The following is an 18,502-nucleotide window of genomic DNA, read 5'->3' as shown; positions in this document are numbered from 1 at the left end:
TTCTAGAAACACGTCATCCAGAGGTGCTGATGTGATTGCACCATTATCATGCAGACCACACAAGAGAAGGCTGACAGGATGAATTGTAAAATATGTTGGAACTTGCTATGAAGAGCAAAGTTCTTGACTGTTGTTAGCTTGCTGGCACTGTGCAACAGCTTGATCCTGCTGCTGCTGTCCTGGCTAAACATGGAGTTTAAAAGAATCTTCTTAGGTTTAGACTGGATCTTAGGAAGAAGTTCTTCCGTATGAGGGTGGTGAGACTCTGGAACAGGCTGCCCAGGGAGGTTGTGGATGCCCCCTCCCTGGAGGCATTCAAGGCAGGTGGAGTGAGGCCTTGAGCAGCTGAGTCTAGTTGAGAGGTGTCCCAGCCCTTGGCAGGGAGGGTGGAGTAGATGATTTCTGAGGTCTCTTCCAGCCTAAGCCATTCTGTGGTATTTAGGAAGCATAGCTAAATAATGTTAGTATCCCTAGTGTCATAAATACAAGCTGCTTGAGGTGCTTGGGGCAGGTCTGCATGCATTTTGAGGTGTATAGGAGACCTGTATTTCTTCTAAAACTAACCTGGCTGTGGCCAGCACAAGCAGTGTTCATGGCCCTGCTCTGTGACTGCATATGGACCAGGTCAGTGTAGACATGTGAGCTTCAGTCATGTGGGCAAACAGTGCCTCCTCATGTCACAGGAACTCCACAAAACACAACTGACCCCTTCTTAACCCCCTGTCTCAGGCAAGCAATAAACCAGGAGAGGAGCATTTTGATAGTTTATACAAAACCTTTGTGTGGTGTTCTAAGAGCCCAGTTTGTCAGGACATGAAAACATTAATGATCCCTCAATTACACAGGGGAAAACAAAAGCCTACAGGGAGCTATAAATTTGAGTGTCATTTACTTCAGATGTACAATGCTGTCAGAGCAGGAGAGGATCTATTTGTCACTGATAATGAGGGAAATTTGGTGCATCAGGAAAATAAATGAAGATTTGCATTGGCTGACAATGATTCAAAGCAAAGGCTCTGAAATAATTAGAGCCATGTCTTTATAAAACCCTCTCACACTTTTCTGCCTTGTGTTCATCACACTTTTATATTGCTCCTTAGCTGGCAGGAAAAAAAGTACCAACAGGTGCTGCTTTGTCATGAAAGACAGGCCAAGCACAGCAAGGGCCGCATCAAGATTTCCTCCCAACTCAACAGGTCCTTTTCCTCTGCACTCTGGAGGGGTCTCTTCCAAATTGTTGTCGTGTCCTGCTAGTAGTCAGGCTCAGAAAGAGTGGGCACATGCTGCAGAGTGTTCAGAGAAGGAACACAGCCAATTAATCAGGCTACTAAGCAAAGAACACAAGATACAGGCTGAATTTGGAGCTCATTAGCCACAGGGCGTGAGATGACAACTTGCTGCTTTCCTTGGGCACTCTGAAACCTGCAGCAGGCTGGGATGAAAACAGTGCTGCTTGCTAATGAGTGCCAGCATCTGGCAATGAGATGAAAAGAGAGTTTTGCTGGGTTTGTTTGAAGCTGGCAAAAATGACGTTCCAGAGCTGAAGCACATATGAAAAGGAGGCTGCCAGCATCTTTGGTTTGGGACTGTTTCTTTTCCTGTTCCTTTGCTAAAGAATTCTGCCTGTTTCAGCTCTGTTTCTGCTTTTATTTGTGCTTCATACCTGACTGTTGTGTTATTTCTCCTCAGATGGGTACTCCACCATCGATCACCGGGACAAGGAGCGCAAATACAAGACCGGTGATAGCACAGGGGATGCCTCTGAGAAAGAACCTTTAAAAGTGAGCTTCTCCTTACTGCTGAATGCTAGTTGGTGCCTTTAAAAGAAAGGAAGCCTGGTGTCCTTAGCAACAAATATGGGGTTATGGGGCAGTCACTCGCCAGGGGGCTGAAAACAGCTGCTTGGGGGGTTTGTTGTTTTGGGTTTTTTTAGGTAAAGGCATTATTTTGTAAGTCAGCATTGACTAGAAGCAAAACCAAAGTGCTGCTTTTCAGTGCAAAGCACAGAGCAAAGGCAAGCAATTGCTGTATTCTTGCCAGTGGATGAGGTTGTAAAAATGGGAAGTGTTTGTTCTGTCACCTTCTTCCAGGCAGCATTCCCTAGCCCCAAAGTGTATAGCTGTGCTCAGACTTTGTTCTAAAAATATCCCCTTCAGACTGTCAGACTGCTTTATTGTTTTCACCATGAGAGGTAGGTGGGAGCTCGTGTGTCTGTACAGCAGTGTGCTAAGCAGCGTGTTCATTTCTACAGTGCTCATTCACAGTCCTGATCCTGGACTGCAGGCATGGGCCAAGGAGATGGGGAGGGTGGGAGAGACATGCACTGTTAGTTGTGTGCCACACAAATTTAGACAACTTTCTGACTAAAAATAATGATGATCTTGCTTCCCAGAGCTCTCTGTACTGTGGGCTGTGTGCAAATGTGGCTTGCTATACCTTTTCAGTAGCCCTTTCAAAAGTTTGATTAATGCTATGACCATCAGTTCTCCCTGGGCTCAAAACAAGCTTGTGTTTTCCCTTGGGGAAGCAATTTTGAGGAGGAAGGGGAGAATTCATTGAGCCAAGAGTCAGTGGTAGGAAGCACCATTGTTAGTCTGCAGAGGACTGTCCTTAATAACCTTCAGCACATCGCTGATAATACCAGAAAATCCAGGTGATCCATTTTGAGTGGCAACAATTAAGCTTCAGTCAGTTGAAAGGAAAACCTGCTACTATTGAACAAGAGAAATGAAAAATGTGATGGGAAGAAACACACTTTCATAGATCATGAATGAGGAGGTTGTCCTGCTGCATCAGCCTGCCTGTGTTAACCTGCCTGCTCGTCCGTTTCCTGCTGTGTCCATCCTTTCTGTGCAGGTACACCCTGGAGAATGGCTTCAACCCAGCTGGACATGTTTTTAAGCACAGATTACTCTCTTCAGCTGGCCAGGTTTAGCTGCAGCCTGTTGGAAGTTGCCCAGTTAGACTTTGTGGTAGAGGTGGTTGTGCTCCTTCATTTGGTTTTGGAAATGATAAAACTGAGTTGATGATTTAAGTCATGCAGCGTTCCCCCCTGCTCCAGTGTGGCAAGAGGCGGCCCTGCTTGAAGCAGAGTCAACAACATGAGCTTTCTAGTTCTCTCCTTGCAGGTCTGATGTTCTGCAAGGTTGCAGTGGGAACAGATGCACTGAGTGACAGAAGAATGCTGATCAGTAGGAGCTCAACAGAAAATGTCTTTAAGGAAAATAGGCTACAGCAGGAAAATTTAACAAATGCTTTGTTATTTTTGCTACTCAGAGCTCATTAAGTGGTCTGATACAACTCTTAAAGTCACATCAAGCAGCCCAAATTCCAGTGTGTCTGAAGTGAAGCACAACCCAGAGTAAACTGAGTAGCTGATTTGCTTTCCCAAGGAAAAGAGAAAAAATATTTCACCTCGACAATGTGTCTCCCATACTCTGTGCTGCCTCTTGGTTTAAGGACAGAGGGTAACCTGAATTCAGCCTGTTGTTCACATCAAAGGTATGCCATGCCAGCACTTGGGCAGAGCCTAGTAGCTACTATTCCCCCTTCTCACTGTGTTGTGAAACACAAATGCGTCTGTGGGGTCTTCCATGGGGTCTTCTGGCTTGTGAACTGTTTGAGAACTGTGGCTCTGAGGCTCAGGAATGGACAAAACTGGTGAACAATGACGGCAGGGAAGCGTGCAGCCTTTTGGCTTTTGTCAGTATTGTGCCTTTGCTGATCTTGTTTCTTTCTCTACCACTAATTTTCCCTTGTGCTCCAGTAAGCTGACTTGTTTGGTGGTTTTGTTTGATTAATCCGCTCTGTTTTGCCTTTAACTCCTCACCCTGTGCTGCAGAATGACACAAATAGGAAAAACATTAACAGGAGTAACAGGGCTTCGGTGAATCTGGTGGATGCCCGTGACATTAAACCCCAGCCTGTTGACTCCTGGGTCTAATTTGCATGCATGGTAGGTCCTTTTCATGGTAATTGCTGCTAGTGATTAACTTGTCTCATGCATGATCTGTATCTCTGTGGAATCTCTTCAAGGCTAACTGCTAACTGGGTCCTTTCAGACAAATGAAAATGCATTTGGGAGAGGGGAAAAAAAAAAAGAGAGAGTGCTGTTTGTATTATTCGGTGTAGGTTTAATGAAATGCAATCAAACACCAGTGTTTGATTAAAAAATAACCTGTCAAATAACTAGACAGCAAATTAATATCCTGAGTGATTGGTTGTCAGCTGAAATGTGAAAGATTTCTGCTGTTAGGCCATAGGAATGAATTTCAATAGCGTGTTCCTGTTCCAAACCATTTTTTTCTCCCCTCTATGCTCATTATAAGGATTAGCCTGAGACTTAAGGAAAAGCATATCCTTGACTATTTATGGATGTCCCCTGAGGTTCCCCTGCATTGCACAGCCCTGCCCATCTGCAGGAAAGCTGCTGGTTGTACACAAGCTACTTTGGAAGGAGAGATGGTTTTGGTTATGCAACAAACACAGAGCCACAACTCCAGCTCCTCCATCCCTTTGTTCTGTTTTCCTGTTGCTGAAGCAAGGTGCCCTTGTGGTGCCTTTGTGGTGCCTCTTTGTCGCCTCTGTCGCTTTCTAGTTCTCTGCCTTTGCCCCGTGCCAAGTTTCTTGGTAATGTCACTGAGCCTTTCTTTGCTCCTGCCACTGCTAATCTGTCTCCTGCCGTCTTGCTAGACAGCCCTCTACCCTGGGTTTACCTTCTGGCACTCCATCAGATGTGACACTCCATTTGGAACAGCAGGTTTTGTGCCCCTGGCTATGACTAAAGGAGAATCTCAGTGACTTGTGGAGGCACTGGGCAACTTTCCCATCAGAGCAGACAATAGGCCTTTAAGGCCCCAATTCCCAAACCACACTGGCTCCCAAAATTCTACGTGGAAAACAATTGCATTAGTAGGAGAGGCAGCTCCTGTATGGGTTTGGGTGATGTTGCTGGATTTTTTAATTCATTTCCCACCCCCCCACACCTTTATCAGTTAAGGGTCCAGTATAAGTGCTAAGCATTTGCAGATTCTTTCTGTTCCGGGGTTGGAAGCACCTGTCCAGAGCAGTCTTTCAGCACTCTGGCACCATGAGTTTCCCACAGCTGTGGTCAGTCTTGGCCCAAAGAGCAGAGATAAATGTGTGTTGTGGCCATGTGCTTCCTTCTTGCACTCTGAGCAGCGAAGGCTTGCAAAGTGGGGTGCAGACTTCGAACAGTGAATTCCGTGCTCCCTTTCCCCTGGCCGTACCCTTCAAGGAACCCACAGATTTGGGACAGGTTGGTGTTCCCAACCACTGTCCAATATGGGTGATGGAGATCACCAGGGTCATGTTATTGCTGGTATTAATTAGTTGTGACTTTATTTTACAGGGCTAGAGTCCAACCACATTTTTTTCAGTCGAGGGGGAGAAACAAACATCGAATCGACACAGAGGATCTCATCAGTCACCACTGCCATTCAGATTTGGAGGGCGCTGCCTCACTGGCCAGGCTGCAGATTCCAGGAGGATGAGGGGAGAAAGAAACCACAAGTGACTGCAATTGCCACCCCCGGAGCACCATGCCTTACAGCCAGACAATTTGTTTTTTAACTCGGTTACATTCCCGCCAGAAACAGCCACCACCTCCCCCTCCCTCCCACTCCTGCAAGAAGCAAGCAAGCAAGAAAAGAGAATCCAAGCTTCCATCTAGCTGGCTGCATTCTTAGGGTGCCTCTTAGGTATGGATGGTGCCAAGTGTGAGAAGAAAAGGTCGTGCAGCAGCAAAGACAGCTTCACAAATGAAACTGCAGAATATTTGCAGCAATAGGTGTAGCCATGAAGATGAGAATAGCACTTTCCTGGTTTGGGGCTCATGTGTTTTGTTTTTCTGGTTTGGGGGATTTCCTTTGAACTGTGAATCTAACATTTTTAAAGGCTTTGGAAAAAAAAAAACCCCAACGTTTAGGTTTTCTTTATTATTTCCACAGAAAGTGCAGGAATGTTGAGTGGGTTTATTGGATTTCAATGAAGGGAGAAAATGCAGAACAAAAACTGTTAAACGCTAGTCCAGTGGACTGGAGGGTAGAGGACAGAATTGATGCAAGCTGTATAATCTGCTTTTAGAGTAAGCTATATCAATCACAGTGCTGTATTATCATTATAATCTGGTGTACAATACTTCTGCCTTTGGAATTCTGTAATGGCTCTGGTTTTATTTCCACATATTGAGGAGCAGCTCACTGAAGTGCTCCTGGTTCAGCAGCAATCTCTGCTGTGGAATTGCTGGCTTTTGATTTTCTCGTTCTCCGAGGCTGCAACAAGGAGCTTTTACATTTCAAATGTGCCGGTGTGGCACTGATGATGATCAACAATTTCTTTTGCCATAGCTGTTAGCAAATTGGAAGAATGTCTTTTGGTTGTTTTGGGGTTTTTTTTGGTAGGATATCTTATTTTGATCATGCTCTAAGTTTTAGATGGGTCTGTCACTTACATTTGATGCTAAATTTATCACTCTCAGATCCATGTTTGCTTTGGGCTTACAGATCCTAAGGAAGAACGCCGCAAAGGGAACTGGTTTGGCGTTTTTTAAGTCATCGTCATCATCATCATGATTTCTTTGTTCCTTTGGTTTTGTTTTGAGGTTTACAGATTTCATTTGGTGTGAGAATCACCCACGTGCAGCAGTTCTCCTCTAAGATGCCAAGGCCTGCTTTGTATGAGGGGGAATTTTTACCTCAGAAGAACATAACTCTGCATATGGTATTTGGTAATGCCGTGAACTAAAAGACTCCCGATCACTGATTTTTCTCCAGGCATTGATCCAGGGCAGGCAGCAGATGAGACCAGGAAGCAAAGCGTCTCCCAGGTAGCATCAGAGGACTTTTGCTGATCTTATTTGGTCACCACATTTAGTTTAAAGCAAGCTCCTAAAAACGGTGTGACTGGAAAGCACATTTCCGAACCCAGCAAGACATCACCTGAGGTTTTCAGTGCCTGCCGTTTCCTTTGTAAATTAAGGAGGGGAAATATCCAATGACCTCACCTCCCCCAAAATACTGCTGTAAGAGTAAACAGCTAAGTTGTTTTTTTTTATATATATAAAATAAATTTAAAAACTTTAAAAAAAAAAAAAGCAAAGCAAAAAGGCAAGTACCAAGAGCTTTGTATCTTCTTGAGTCTATTACAAATTTGACATGAATACATATATATAAATAAATAAATAAAATCTATATATCTATATATATATATATATATTGCTGTGCAGAGGATAGGTTAACCAAACCATGTAAAATAGTTTGCAGGAGAGGGAAAGCATTTGTTGATTCAGGGAAAAAGACTGGTGCCAGAAGCTGTCGGTGATTTGGGTGACACACGCTCCTTCACACCCTCCCTTTCTGCCCCTCATCTTCCCACGCACGTTGCAGTGGTCGCTTCTGGGTCCTGGGGAAGGTGAAGCTGCTTGGAGCAAACTAATAAATCAGAATTGTAGGTTCTTTTGGTTTTGTTTTTGTTTTTACCTGCATGAAGAGTCCTCTTGGGCCAAAGGTGCTCAGTGGATCAAGGGAAGCAAAGAGATACATCTGTGATTATCTGTGTCAGGGCGGCGTCTCTCTGTGTGTAGACATAAAGTGTGGCAACGAACCCAGATACATCGTCTGACTGTATTCTATCAATGGTGCTCTTTTCATACTTGTTCTGCCAATACGCGGAGACCCTTTTATCCAAGCTCCACAGAAGAGTTTTCTATCACTTTGGGTTATGTACTTGGTGTATTCTTTTTGTATATGAAAGGAGTTTTTTAAACACGTTCCGTGATGCGCAGTGGAACCTGCTTTGTAGTGGATGAGAACAGCGTAAGAGAAGGGCTGTGCTGTCAGTCTGTCCCTGATCTACTTCAAACCATATATCTACCAAAGGAGTCTGAGCAAAAGTTCACTGAAAATAAAAACCTGACTGTTGAAAGGAGTCTCTGCTAAGACTTTGTGCTTTAGTTACTGTACAGGTGTTTCAAAGCCAGCAAGAGGCTAACAGAGAACTGCAGGTAGGGGGAAGGAAAGTGACTAGGGGCCAGTTAGGTCCGTGACCTCTTATTCCAGATATCCCATGGCTCTCAGTGGGACACTACAGGGACCCTGAAAATCCAGACTGGAATCTGCTTTGGTCTCTGTCATTAGTGGGCTCACAACAGCCAGGAGTATTTGCAAAGCAAATTCAGACCCTACCCCACTTTCCCCCAGAAGTCCTGTTTGTAGTTATGCTGCATCCTGTGATGAGCAAACCCCCTGTCAGGTCAGATGGCGCTGGCTACCCGGGGTCACTGTAGCACTTTCCTGGGGGGTAAGTATGCATGGCAGCCAGTGTAGCAGTGAGCTGCCAACGTGGGTTTACTGCTGCAGAGAAGCCAAGGATGGTATTTTCAGAAATCCAATCTCCATGGGCCAAGGCTTCCCCTGGGAATCGTATGTCTTACCCCTGCCCTTCCCATGCCTTACAGTAGTGACTCATTCCCAAGTATGTGGCACTAACCCATCCTTCACTCTGGGTTTTGCCTTCTCAACAAACTGTTTAGATGTTGAGGAAGGAAAATGGACTGGGGGGTGACTTGCATGTGAGACTGACTGCCTTGTGTTATCAGCCCATCAGCTGACATCCAAAGCGAGATACTTTGAGGTGGGTCTGGTGATCTAATGTCCTTGCTGGTGGGATGTGTGCCCACACCTGTCCTTACCTCTCCCCTTGTTGGCACAAGTGTGGCTGTTTGAGCTGTTCTGGGATGTGGGTGGATGAACCTGTAACTGTCGTACTTTGGCAGCAGGACTGTATGTAAAGAAGGGAAAGCGGCAGTGTGTGTGACTAAAGCTGTAGTAGGGTCTAGAGTCTCCTGCTGAAGGGCAGGCAGTGCTTTTTAGGGCTCAGGTATGTCAGCCCTATTGTTTCTGCTGTAAAAACTGGAGGGAATCTGCCTGCAAAGGGCTGGGGTAGAAGAGATTCCTACCTGCAGAAATTCTAGTGGGAGGGATGGTTGTGGAAGGAAGTGATGGCGTTGCAAGACTCCTGCTAAAGAAGAGGAGGAAATTAGATGGCCCAGTGAGGGCTGAGTTGAGAGAGGGAGGCTTCTGACGGCATGTGATTACTGCAGAACTTTCTTCCCAAGGAGATGTGTTGCCCATCTCCCAAGCATCTTCACTAAGTTGTGGAGATTTAAACAAACATAGTGTTGTCAAGACTCCCTTGGAGAAGCATTGTTTGGTTGTTGAGTGTGTGAGCAATTGTACTTGTGCTTGCAGCTTCCCAGGTTGGGTCGTCTGCAGAACCTGAGGAGGAGAGTGGAAAGACAAGGCTTTAGGACATTCTGTTTCTGTCTTGAAGTAGCAATTTAGCCATAAGTGTAACTTTGACAGATTGAAATGCTCCCCAGAGAACAGCTTGGGCAGCCATGAGTCCTGGTCTTCAGTGTCTTCTGGGCAAAACACCTGCCTGTCCTAGTCCCGCTCTTGTGCCACTCAGACGTGCTGATCCTGAATGTGGCTGTAGCAGGAAAGCAAATCTTTTCTGTGCTGCCAAGACATGACAAAGGGACTGGCTTAGGGACTGGGAGTTGGCTTGCTGTAAATGACACATCAGAAAGCAGGGGGTGGCACGTTTGGTACAGCAGATTGGGAAGTTCTTGCCAGCTCTGAGGAGCAGTTTTCAGTAATGCTTTCTAGCATGCAAGGCTTATGCAGGGCAATGCAGTTTTCACTCTTAGAGCAGTTCCAGGAGATGGAGGGTGGTGAGTTACCTTCTGTTACTTGCCTTAAAGCTGAGCATATGGGCTCAGCTACTTGTGAGAGAGGTGCACATCTTAAACCCTTTGAGTAAGCAAAGCTTCAGAAGCCAAACGGGCACGTGAGCGTGGTGATGGCCTCTTCTGCTGCCCCGCTGCCCACTCAGTGAAAGCTACAGTGTGCCAATAACTTCAGCCAGCGTTTTCGTGCTGTTGGGGTGGAGTTGTGCTCTCACAGGTTTTGAAGTTGTTTATATAGGCATAGTTTTCTTGCAAAATTTCCTTGTTTTGGTGCCCCTAAAATCAGGTGTTTCCTTATCTTTAACAGAGGAATTCTCTGCTCTATTGGTGCAGTAACTAACTTAGTGCATTTGAGGTATTACAAACCTCTTTTTTTCTTTTTTTCCTCTTTTAAGTTTTACATCAGGGTAGGATGTTGTGAAAGTCCCAAGGTGAGGAGGAAGGTAGTGCAGATACTACAAGGCCTGCCAATCTGGTTCTTGCTGTTCAAAAACAAACAAACAAAAAAAAAACCCCACACAAAATAACTAGACTAAGAAGCTTACTGGTAATTAGTAGCTAATGTGTTTGTAACTATCATGTGCCTTAAAATTTTCATGGTAGGAGAAATAAAAAGAGAAAAAAAAAAATCAACAATGTGTTTTCTGTAATACTGCTCAACATTCTCTGTAGTTTAGACTGGTGGGATTTTGCATTGTATTTACACTGTACTATAAACTGAAACACTTAGAATGGTTTGATTTTACAAGGGGGGGGTGAGGGGTGGGGGAGGGAGAGAAAAAAAAGGTGGATTATGCTTTTCATAGAACAAATGTTACCGTGACAGAATGTATTATTATTCTAATAGGACCTTTCCATAACGCAGACAAGTAGAATGCTTGTTAGAAACCAGGTATGTAGGATAACAATTTGGTGTGTTTTCAATAAACCATGCCTGGAAAGAATACATGTGCCCCTGGTTATCTTTTTGTTACATCAGGTATCTCAAACATTCTTTGGCTTTTGCAAGAGCAGTTTTCTGTGCTGGGAGGTTACTGAACCCAAGCTCAGGTCAGCACTGGTTGTTAGCAAAAGGTCAGTGGTAATGAGGGCAATTGGAATATCATTTCTGATTCAGTGCCATATGCTGGGGTTGCAGCATGAGGTCCTGTAAGGTCCCTGGGCTGTAGATCATGGGGGTTTTTTTCCCCTTTTTAATATACAAGCCTGTTTCTGTGGGCAAGACATCTGTGTCACTGTTCGAAGGCCTGCACGTTTGGGACCACAAGCCTAAATGGCTGATGGCTTTTCCATTTGGGAAGTCATTAACCTTTCCCAATTCAGTCACAAAGGCTGTGTACCTTTGCAAAGATTTCCCATTCCTGAAATGTGTACAAGCATTCTCCTAGGTGTGTAAGAGTAACAGAAAGTTGTTCAGCTCATTGGATGAGGTTTGGTTGACATGAGTTGTTGTTCTGGGGATGTGCCAAACAATTTACATTTGTTGCTGAGGGGGTAGAAAAAATCCTGCTGCTTGCAAAGCCAGCCATGTATTTCAAATAACAGCCAGATACAGATGCAAACTCTCTTGAGAACTTCCTCTCCCTGGCACATTCATCTGTGTTGGCAAGATCAGCAGGGAGGATGATGCACCTAAATACAACATGCTTACTGCCATGCCATCACGAAGCAGGACAGAGCCCAGTAAATCTCAACATGAAGTGTTCTGCCAGGTGTTACAGAGAGAGTGAAGGTCAGGGTTTCGGTGGATGAAAGGCTGATGAAGCATTGCCAGTGTTTGCTGTGTGCCGATCCCTGATTGCGCCATTCACAGCGCTGTAAAGTTCCATTTACAGTACACAGCACTTGGAAGGTCTTCTTCAGCCTGCCTTTCCTCCTTATTTCAGATGTCCTGAACTGCATCCCCAGGAGTTTTGTAAAATCACTTCCAGATTGTGTTTTTGCAGCTGGAGGATCTAGTTTGACAACTGCTGTGGTGAGAGATGGGCTCCTGGGCTTAGCATCTTGCTCCTAGGTAATATGGGTGTTCTGCTACAATGAAGAGCCTGATTGTTTTCCTGTGTGGATGCACTAACATGGCAGTGAAGAGCAGGTTCTGTAGGTAAGGTACTGAAATAAAACAAATACGTTGTTTCCACAACTGACCTTTTATAGCTGTCAAAGTGATTTCATTTCCAGCTTATCACAGGTTGGGTAAATGGAAGCAGTGAGTCCTGCAGGTGAAAGGTTAACCTGGTAACAACTGGCAAGAAATATCACAGCCCTTCTCTGTTTCAGGTTCCAGCGGTGTCTTGGGGGAATATTCTGTCCTTGTGGATCTCTTCTCCAGTGAGGTGTGTGTGCAACTAAAGCACAGCAATGGCAGAATCTCATTCTGGTAGGAGCTGGCAGAGGGGAGGTTTTACAGTGCACAGTTGTTTTATAATGGGATCGTTACCTGAGCTGTAGAGACAGGGGCAAGGCTAAACCTCTTCTACTATGGTTAACTTGCATGCACAGCAGACATAGCTGGGGGTCATTCATACTGATTCCTAATGACTGACTCAACCAAATAAGCACACATGACTGCCCTGGTGATGGTACCTTTGGTGGGAGAGTTGGAATCTCGGTGGTCTCTCTCGTGCCCCTCTTGTAGAGGTTTCTTTATGTTCTCTGCATCTAATGGTTGACTACTTGCTCAACATTCTTCAGTTGGGGTGCTTTTCACCAGCTCCTGTACCCATGTCTGCTGACTGCTGTTTGCTCTGATGAGTAATTGCTGCTTTAAGGATTGTTCCATGGATGCTGCTCATGCCAGAGTCAAAAAACTTCTTAGCCAAGAAGCGGCATTTCCATTTAGCACTAAATAAGCACCCTCAGGGGGATCATTCCCGAAGTCCCCAGGGGACCCTGAGCTGAGGTTTTCAGTTATTTATACAGGAGCTTTCACAAAGTCACCCATACCAAACACAGTGACTCCTCCTACCCATTAAATTCATGGGGTATGACTCATAGAAGTGTTTGAACACCTGTGCCCGCACAGATAGTCTGGGGGCCCCCTTACAAAACCATTCCCACACTTCAGACCGTAACTCCCTTTCTTGTCTGTTTAACTTACTAACCAAAGAAAAACTCAAAACCAGCATGTGCAATCATCTTGCTCTACAGCTTGTGAGCATCTTTCTAGATAGTTCAAAACAGGGACTGAGCTCATGGGAAACACAAACTTGGTTTTGAAATGCAAGGCTGAAGTCTTTTGAAATGTGAGGTTGAGGGACAGGTTTAAGGCCTCATTTTTAAGGTGACACTGTTAAGCTCAATTCATTACTGAATTAGGAAGCAAAAAGGACTAATGCTGGGTTTGACTTCCTCATAAATCCTCTTCTCTTGTACACTGATTTAAAGTATCCATTTCAGTATTTTGCAAGACAACATCATGTCCCTTTGAGGTAAGAGCAAGGATCAGGCAGAAACCAGAATTCCCTTTGATGTGTTGCCCCTGAATTGCTAAGAGAGTAGCTGTCATTTGGAGAACAAGCCTCAATTTCCAGTATTTGGTGGGACCACCACAGCATTTGTGACATGAGTTGTGAGAATTTGCTGAAAGCTGTGTGTTGTCCTGGGGACCTCTCCCACTGGGAGCTTTCTCTCAGTGGTGCACTCCTCAGCGGGCATCTCTCAGCTGCACAGTTGCATACCTTGTTTTGGACCAGAATAGGTTGTGCCTTGTAGCTACAACAAACTGATGTTGCAGTAACACTCAGCAGGCTTTCAGACTGTGTTTGATTTAGCAGAGCCTTGTCTGCCTTTTGCTTCTCCCAGAACTCAAAGCATGACTTGACTTTGAGAAGGAACTCTTCTCCCTGGGAGATTTCACAGTTGTGTGTCAGTAGTTCCAGATCATATATGCTCAACTGACCAAAAGCCTTTTTACTAGTTGTCAGTCATGCAAATTGAGTCAGGCTTTCCCCTTTTCATTCCTTGCCACAAATAATTAAGACAATTTCAGAAGTGTGGCAGAATGGAAAGATTTTGCTTGCATATGGAATTCTGTAAATAAGCTGATGATGCACACACTGTTCATTTTTAGTTTGCCATGTGGGAGATCCTTTCTATTGAAGTTTTCTTCTTTTATATATGCTAAAAGGTGGCTGTTAGATTTGCACATGTACTACACATGCATTCTTCACTCACATGTCTTTTGAACTATCCAGGTTCTCTCCTTCTCTCAGTTTCTTGAGGTCTCTGAGAGGGTCATTTTGGCTGTTACCTAGCAGTGGGGATCCTCTCTTAAGAAGTGCAGAACAGTTCTACCTATTTACTCCTACACATCCTTCAGCAAGTATCAGAGACTTTTCTTTGTACTAGTATGTGCCAAGTGCCCTGCTATGGCAGGAGTGGCTGCTTAGGTACAAAGGTGTTTAGAGCTAGAAACAAAAGAGGATTCTTTGGAGTCATGACTTCAGGGGTACAGGAAAGAAAAAGAATCCCAGCTGACTGTATGTATCCCTATTTTCTGGTGTGCTTCAGAAGCTTCTGTATAGTATCCCTTAATAGCCCTCTGGCTACTATCCCTTAATAGTTACACAGTTAGGGAATGATGATGTTGCAACCAGAACTCCCAGGGCTATAAAAAATGACTTCAGGGCCCTGGGGGATCTGGTTGAGGGGTCAGGTGCACAAATAATTTTTTCATCTATACCCTTAGTTGCAGGAGGGGATACCATAAGGAACAGGTCAGCAGCTGTAGTCAAGAAGTGGCTTAGAGGCTGGTGCAGTCAAAAGAATTCCAGGGTTTTCGATCTTGAAGAACTTTCTACTGCACCAGGCCAGCTGCCAACAGATGAAGCACATCTGTCCCAGAGGAGGGGAAAGATCAGAGTGTACAAGAATGGCCTACCCCTCAAAGGGCAAAAGATTCTAGGAAGGGAATTGGCAGGTCTCATTGATACGGCTTTAAACTAGATTTGAAGGGGGAAGGGGCTGGAACCAGTCTCCCCAGACAGGAGTCTGAGGGTGGTAAGCTGGAGTCAGGGGTGAAACCAGCAGCCCAGCTGAAGTGCATGTACACTAATGCATGAAGCATGGGCAACAAACAAGAGGAGCTGGAAGCCTTGCTGCAGCAGGAAAGTTATGATGTAGTTGCCATCACAGAGACGTGGTGGGACAACTCACATGACTGGAGCGCTGCAATAGACGGCTACAGGCTCTTCAGGAGAGACAGGCAAGGAAGGAGGGGTGGAGGGGTGGCCCTGTATGTCAGGGAGGCACTAGATGCTATTGAGGTGGAGATCAGGGATGATCGGGTTGAGTGCTTGTGGGTGAGAATTAGAGGGAAGACCAGCAGGGCTGACATCCTGGTTGGAGTCTGTTATAGACCACCCAACCAGGAGAAAGATGCTGATGAGTCATTCTATAGGCAGCTTAGGGCTGTCTCAAGATCGCCTGACCTTGTTCTCATGGGCAACTTCAACTTGCCTGACATCTGCCAGGATCTCCACACAGCAGAGAGGAGACAGTCTAGGAGGTTCTTAGAGTGCATGGAGGACAGCTTCTTATCCCAGGTGCTGCGAGAGCCTACCAGGGGCAAGGCTATGCTTGACCTCCTCTTCACCAACAGGGAAGGACTGGTGGGGATGTGGTGGTCGGAGGGTGTTTGGGGGCCATGACCTCCTCTTCACCAACAGGGAAGGACTGGTGGGGATGTGGTGGTCGGAGGGTGTTTGGGGGCCATGACCTCCTCTTCACCAACAGGGAAGGGCTGGTGGGGATGTGGTGGTCAGAGGGTGTTTGGGGGCCATGACCTCCTCTTCACCAACAGGGAAGGGCTGGTGGGGATGTGGTGGTCGGAGGGTGTTTGGGGGCCAGTGACCACGAGATAATTGAATTCTCAGTATTTGGTCAAGCCAAGAGGGGCAGCAGGAAGACCTCCACTCTGGACTGCCGGAGGGCAGACTTCAGGCTACTCAAGGAACTAACTCAGAAGGTTCCTTGGGGAACAGCCCTTAAAAACAAAGGGGTCCAGGAGAGCTGGACCTGCTTCAAGGAAGAACTGTTGAAGGCACAGGGACAGGCTGTGCCAATGTGCTGGAAGATGAGCCCTGGGGCAGACAGCCTGGATGGGCAATGAACTTCTAACAGAACTAAGGGAAAAAAAGAGGGTGTGTCATCTTTGGAAGAAAGGTGAGGCAACCCATGGAATGTTTAAGGATGTTGCTAGGTCTTGTAGGAAGAAAATTAGGGAGGCAAAAGCACACTTGGAGCTTAGACTAGCCTCTGCTGTGAAGGACAACAAAAAGTCCTTCTATTAATATATTTAATAGCAAGAGGAAGGGCAAGGACAACCTCCACTCCTTGGTGGACATGGAGGGGAACATTGTAACAAAGGATGAGGAAAAGGCAGAGATACTTAACACCTTCTTTGCCTCAATTTTTACTAGCAGGACGGAATGTCTTCCAGACAGCTGGCCTGCAGAGCTGGCAGAAGGAGCCAGGGAGCAGCACAGTTTCCCTCTGTTCCAGGAGGGGCCAGTTAGAGATCTCCTCAGCCGCTTGGTTCCCCACAAGTCCATGGGACCAGATAGGATCCATCCTAGAGTGCTGAGAGAGCTGTCAGAGGAGTTGGCCAAGCCACTCTCCATCATTTTTAAGCAGTCCTGGCTCACTGGCGAGGTCCCAGAGGACTGGAAGCTGGCCAACGTGGTACCCATCCACAAGAAGGGCCGGTTGGATGAGCCAGGGAATTACAGGCCTGTCAGCCTGACCTCAGTGCCAGGCAAGATCATGGAACAGGTCATCCTGAGTGCATTAACACAGCACTTAGAGGATGGCCAAGGGATCAGGCTCAGCCAGCATGGATTTAGGAAGGGCAGGTCCTGCCTCACCAACCTGATCTCCTTTTATGATCAGGTGACTGCCTGGTGGATGTGGGGAGGCCTGTGGATGTAGTCTACCTGGACTTCAGCAAGGCCTTTGACACTGTCCCCCATAGCAAACTCCTGGCCAAGCTATCAGCCCATGGCCTGGATCAGAGCACACTGCAATGGGTTAGGAACTGGCTAGATGGCCGAGCCCAGAGAGTGGTGGTGAATGGTGCCACATCCAGCTGGCAGCCAGTCACTAGTGGTGTGCCCCAAGGATCAGTGCTGGGCCCTGTGCTCTTTAACAACTTTATTGATGATCTGGATGAGGGCATTGAGTCCATCATCAGTAAATTTGCAGATGACACCAAGCTGGGGGCAGGAGTTGATCTGCTGGAGGGTAGAGAGGCTCTGCAGAGGGACCTCGACAGGCTGGACAGATGGGCAGAATCCAATGGCATGAGATTTAACACACCCAAGTGCCAGGTTGTGCACATTGGCCACAGCAACCCCATGCAGTGCTACAGGCTGGGGTCAGAGTGGCTGGAGAGCAGCCAGGCAGAGAGGGATCTGGGAGTACTGGTCGATGGTAGGCTGAACATGAGCCTGCAGTGTGCCCAGGCAGCCAGGAGGGCCAATGGCATCCTGGCCTGCATCAAGAACAGTGTGGCCAGCAGGAGCAGGGAGGTCATTCTGCCCCTGTACACTGCACTGGTTAGGCCACACCTTGAGTCCTGTGTCCAGTTCTGGGCCCCTCAGTTTAGGAAGGAGGTTGATTTGCTGGAGCATGTCCAGAGAAGGGCAACGAAGTTGTGAGGGGTTTGGAACACAAGCCCTATGAGGAGAGACTGAGGGAGCTGGGGTTGCTTAGCCTGGAAAAGAGGAGACTCAGGGGTGACCTTATTGCTCTCTACAACTACCTTAAGGAATGTTGTAGACAGGCAGAGGTTGGTCTCTTCTCCCAGGCAACCAGCACCAGAACAAGAGGACACAGTCTCAGGCTGTGCCAGGGGAGGTTTAGGCTGGAGGTTAGGAGGAAGTTCTACACAGAGAGAGTGATTGCCCATTGGAATGGGCTGCCCGAGGAGGTGGTGGAGTCACCACCATTGGAGGTGTTCAGGAGACTTGATAGGGTGCTTGGATGCATGGTTTAGCTGATTGGGTGGTGTTGGATGACAGGTTGGACACGGTGATCTTGGGGGTCTCTTCCAACCTGGTCTGGTCTGGTCTATTCTATTCTATTGGCTTGAAGATTGTTTTATTGCAAAGATTGCTTGGAATCACCCAAAGGACATTGGCCCAGGGACTTTGAACTGAGCCTGAATTCTAAGGGAACATGCTGCTAAGCAACGCTACAGAATAAACCATGGGCTTACAGGGCGAGATGAGTGTTAGGTCTCAGTGTCTGCTCCTACACAGGTCAGCACAAGGGAGTCACAACAAGGGGCTACTTCTGCACAGTCTAAGCAGCACAGTAAATCTTGTGTCTCTCTCAGTGTGACAGTTTAAACTGTTACAGAAATTCTAATAATGTTGCTTTCCATATCCTGGTGAAACGCACATGTTACAAGCTGGCTGGATCACCATGGTTTGCTTGGTCCATTTCTAAACTGCCTCTGTCACCACAGCCTGTTCTAAGTTTTCTTCTATACTGTGGCACAATTCTCTGCTTTGCTCATTGTTGGTGTCCTGGAGGTAAACCTTCTGTAGCACACAGGCCAGGGTAGATACCACTTCAGTAAGGAGGGCTATAAAAGGAAGAAGTAGTTGAGACCAGGGCTGAAAGGTTCCATAATGGGAAAGATGAGAATGGTTATCCCTGATTTGCAGCCTGATTTTTCAGCAGCTGGATCTTCCTGTGGCTGCAAACCTCAAGTACACAGCAGAATTCATG

General features: G+C 46.4%; 1 protein-coding gene and 1 long non-coding RNA gene across 4 annotated transcripts in view; both read left to right on the top strand.

Annotated features, from left to right (window-relative positions):
* ARVCF (ARVCF delta catenin family member) overlaps positions 1 to 5,464 on the top strand; it is a 256,583-nt gene extending 251,119 nt beyond the window's left edge. For 2 of the 3 annotated variants that reach the window (XM_068157318.1, XM_068157319.1), the window contains 3 exons: positions 1,690 to 1,781; positions 3,842 to 3,955; positions 5,372 to 5,459. In XM_068157318.1, the coding sequence (XP_068013419.1) occupies positions 1,690 to 1,781; positions 3,842 to 3,943 (194 nt within the window). In that variant the 3' untranslated portion in view covers positions 3,944 to 3,955; positions 5,372 to 5,459. Of the gene's footprint in view, positions 1 to 1,689; positions 1,782 to 3,841; positions 3,956 to 5,371 lie in introns of all 3 variants that reach the window. The other variant, XM_068157320.1, reaches the window with a different exon arrangement.
* Positions 5,465 to 11,665: 6,201 nt separating this feature from the next.
* The window catches only part of LOC137450595 (uncharacterized), a 32,335-nt gene continuing 25,498 nt past the window's right edge, over positions 11,666 to 18,502 (top strand). Inside the window, exon 1 of the long non-coding RNA XR_010989606.1 lies at positions 11,666 to 11,870. This is a non-coding gene — a long non-coding RNA (uncharacterized lncRNA). The remainder of the gene's footprint in view (positions 11,871 to 18,502) is intronic.

Source organism: Melanerpes formicivorus, unplaced genomic scaffold, assembly GCF_026170545.1.
Source record: "Melanerpes formicivorus ecotype bairdi unplaced genomic scaffold, bMelFor1.0.p_v2 SCAF_36, whole genome shotgun sequence".
NCBI classification, from domain to species: domain Eukaryota; kingdom Metazoa; phylum Chordata; class Aves; order Piciformes; family Picidae; genus Melanerpes; species Melanerpes formicivorus.
This window is presented reverse-complemented; position numbering and strand designations above follow the sequence as displayed.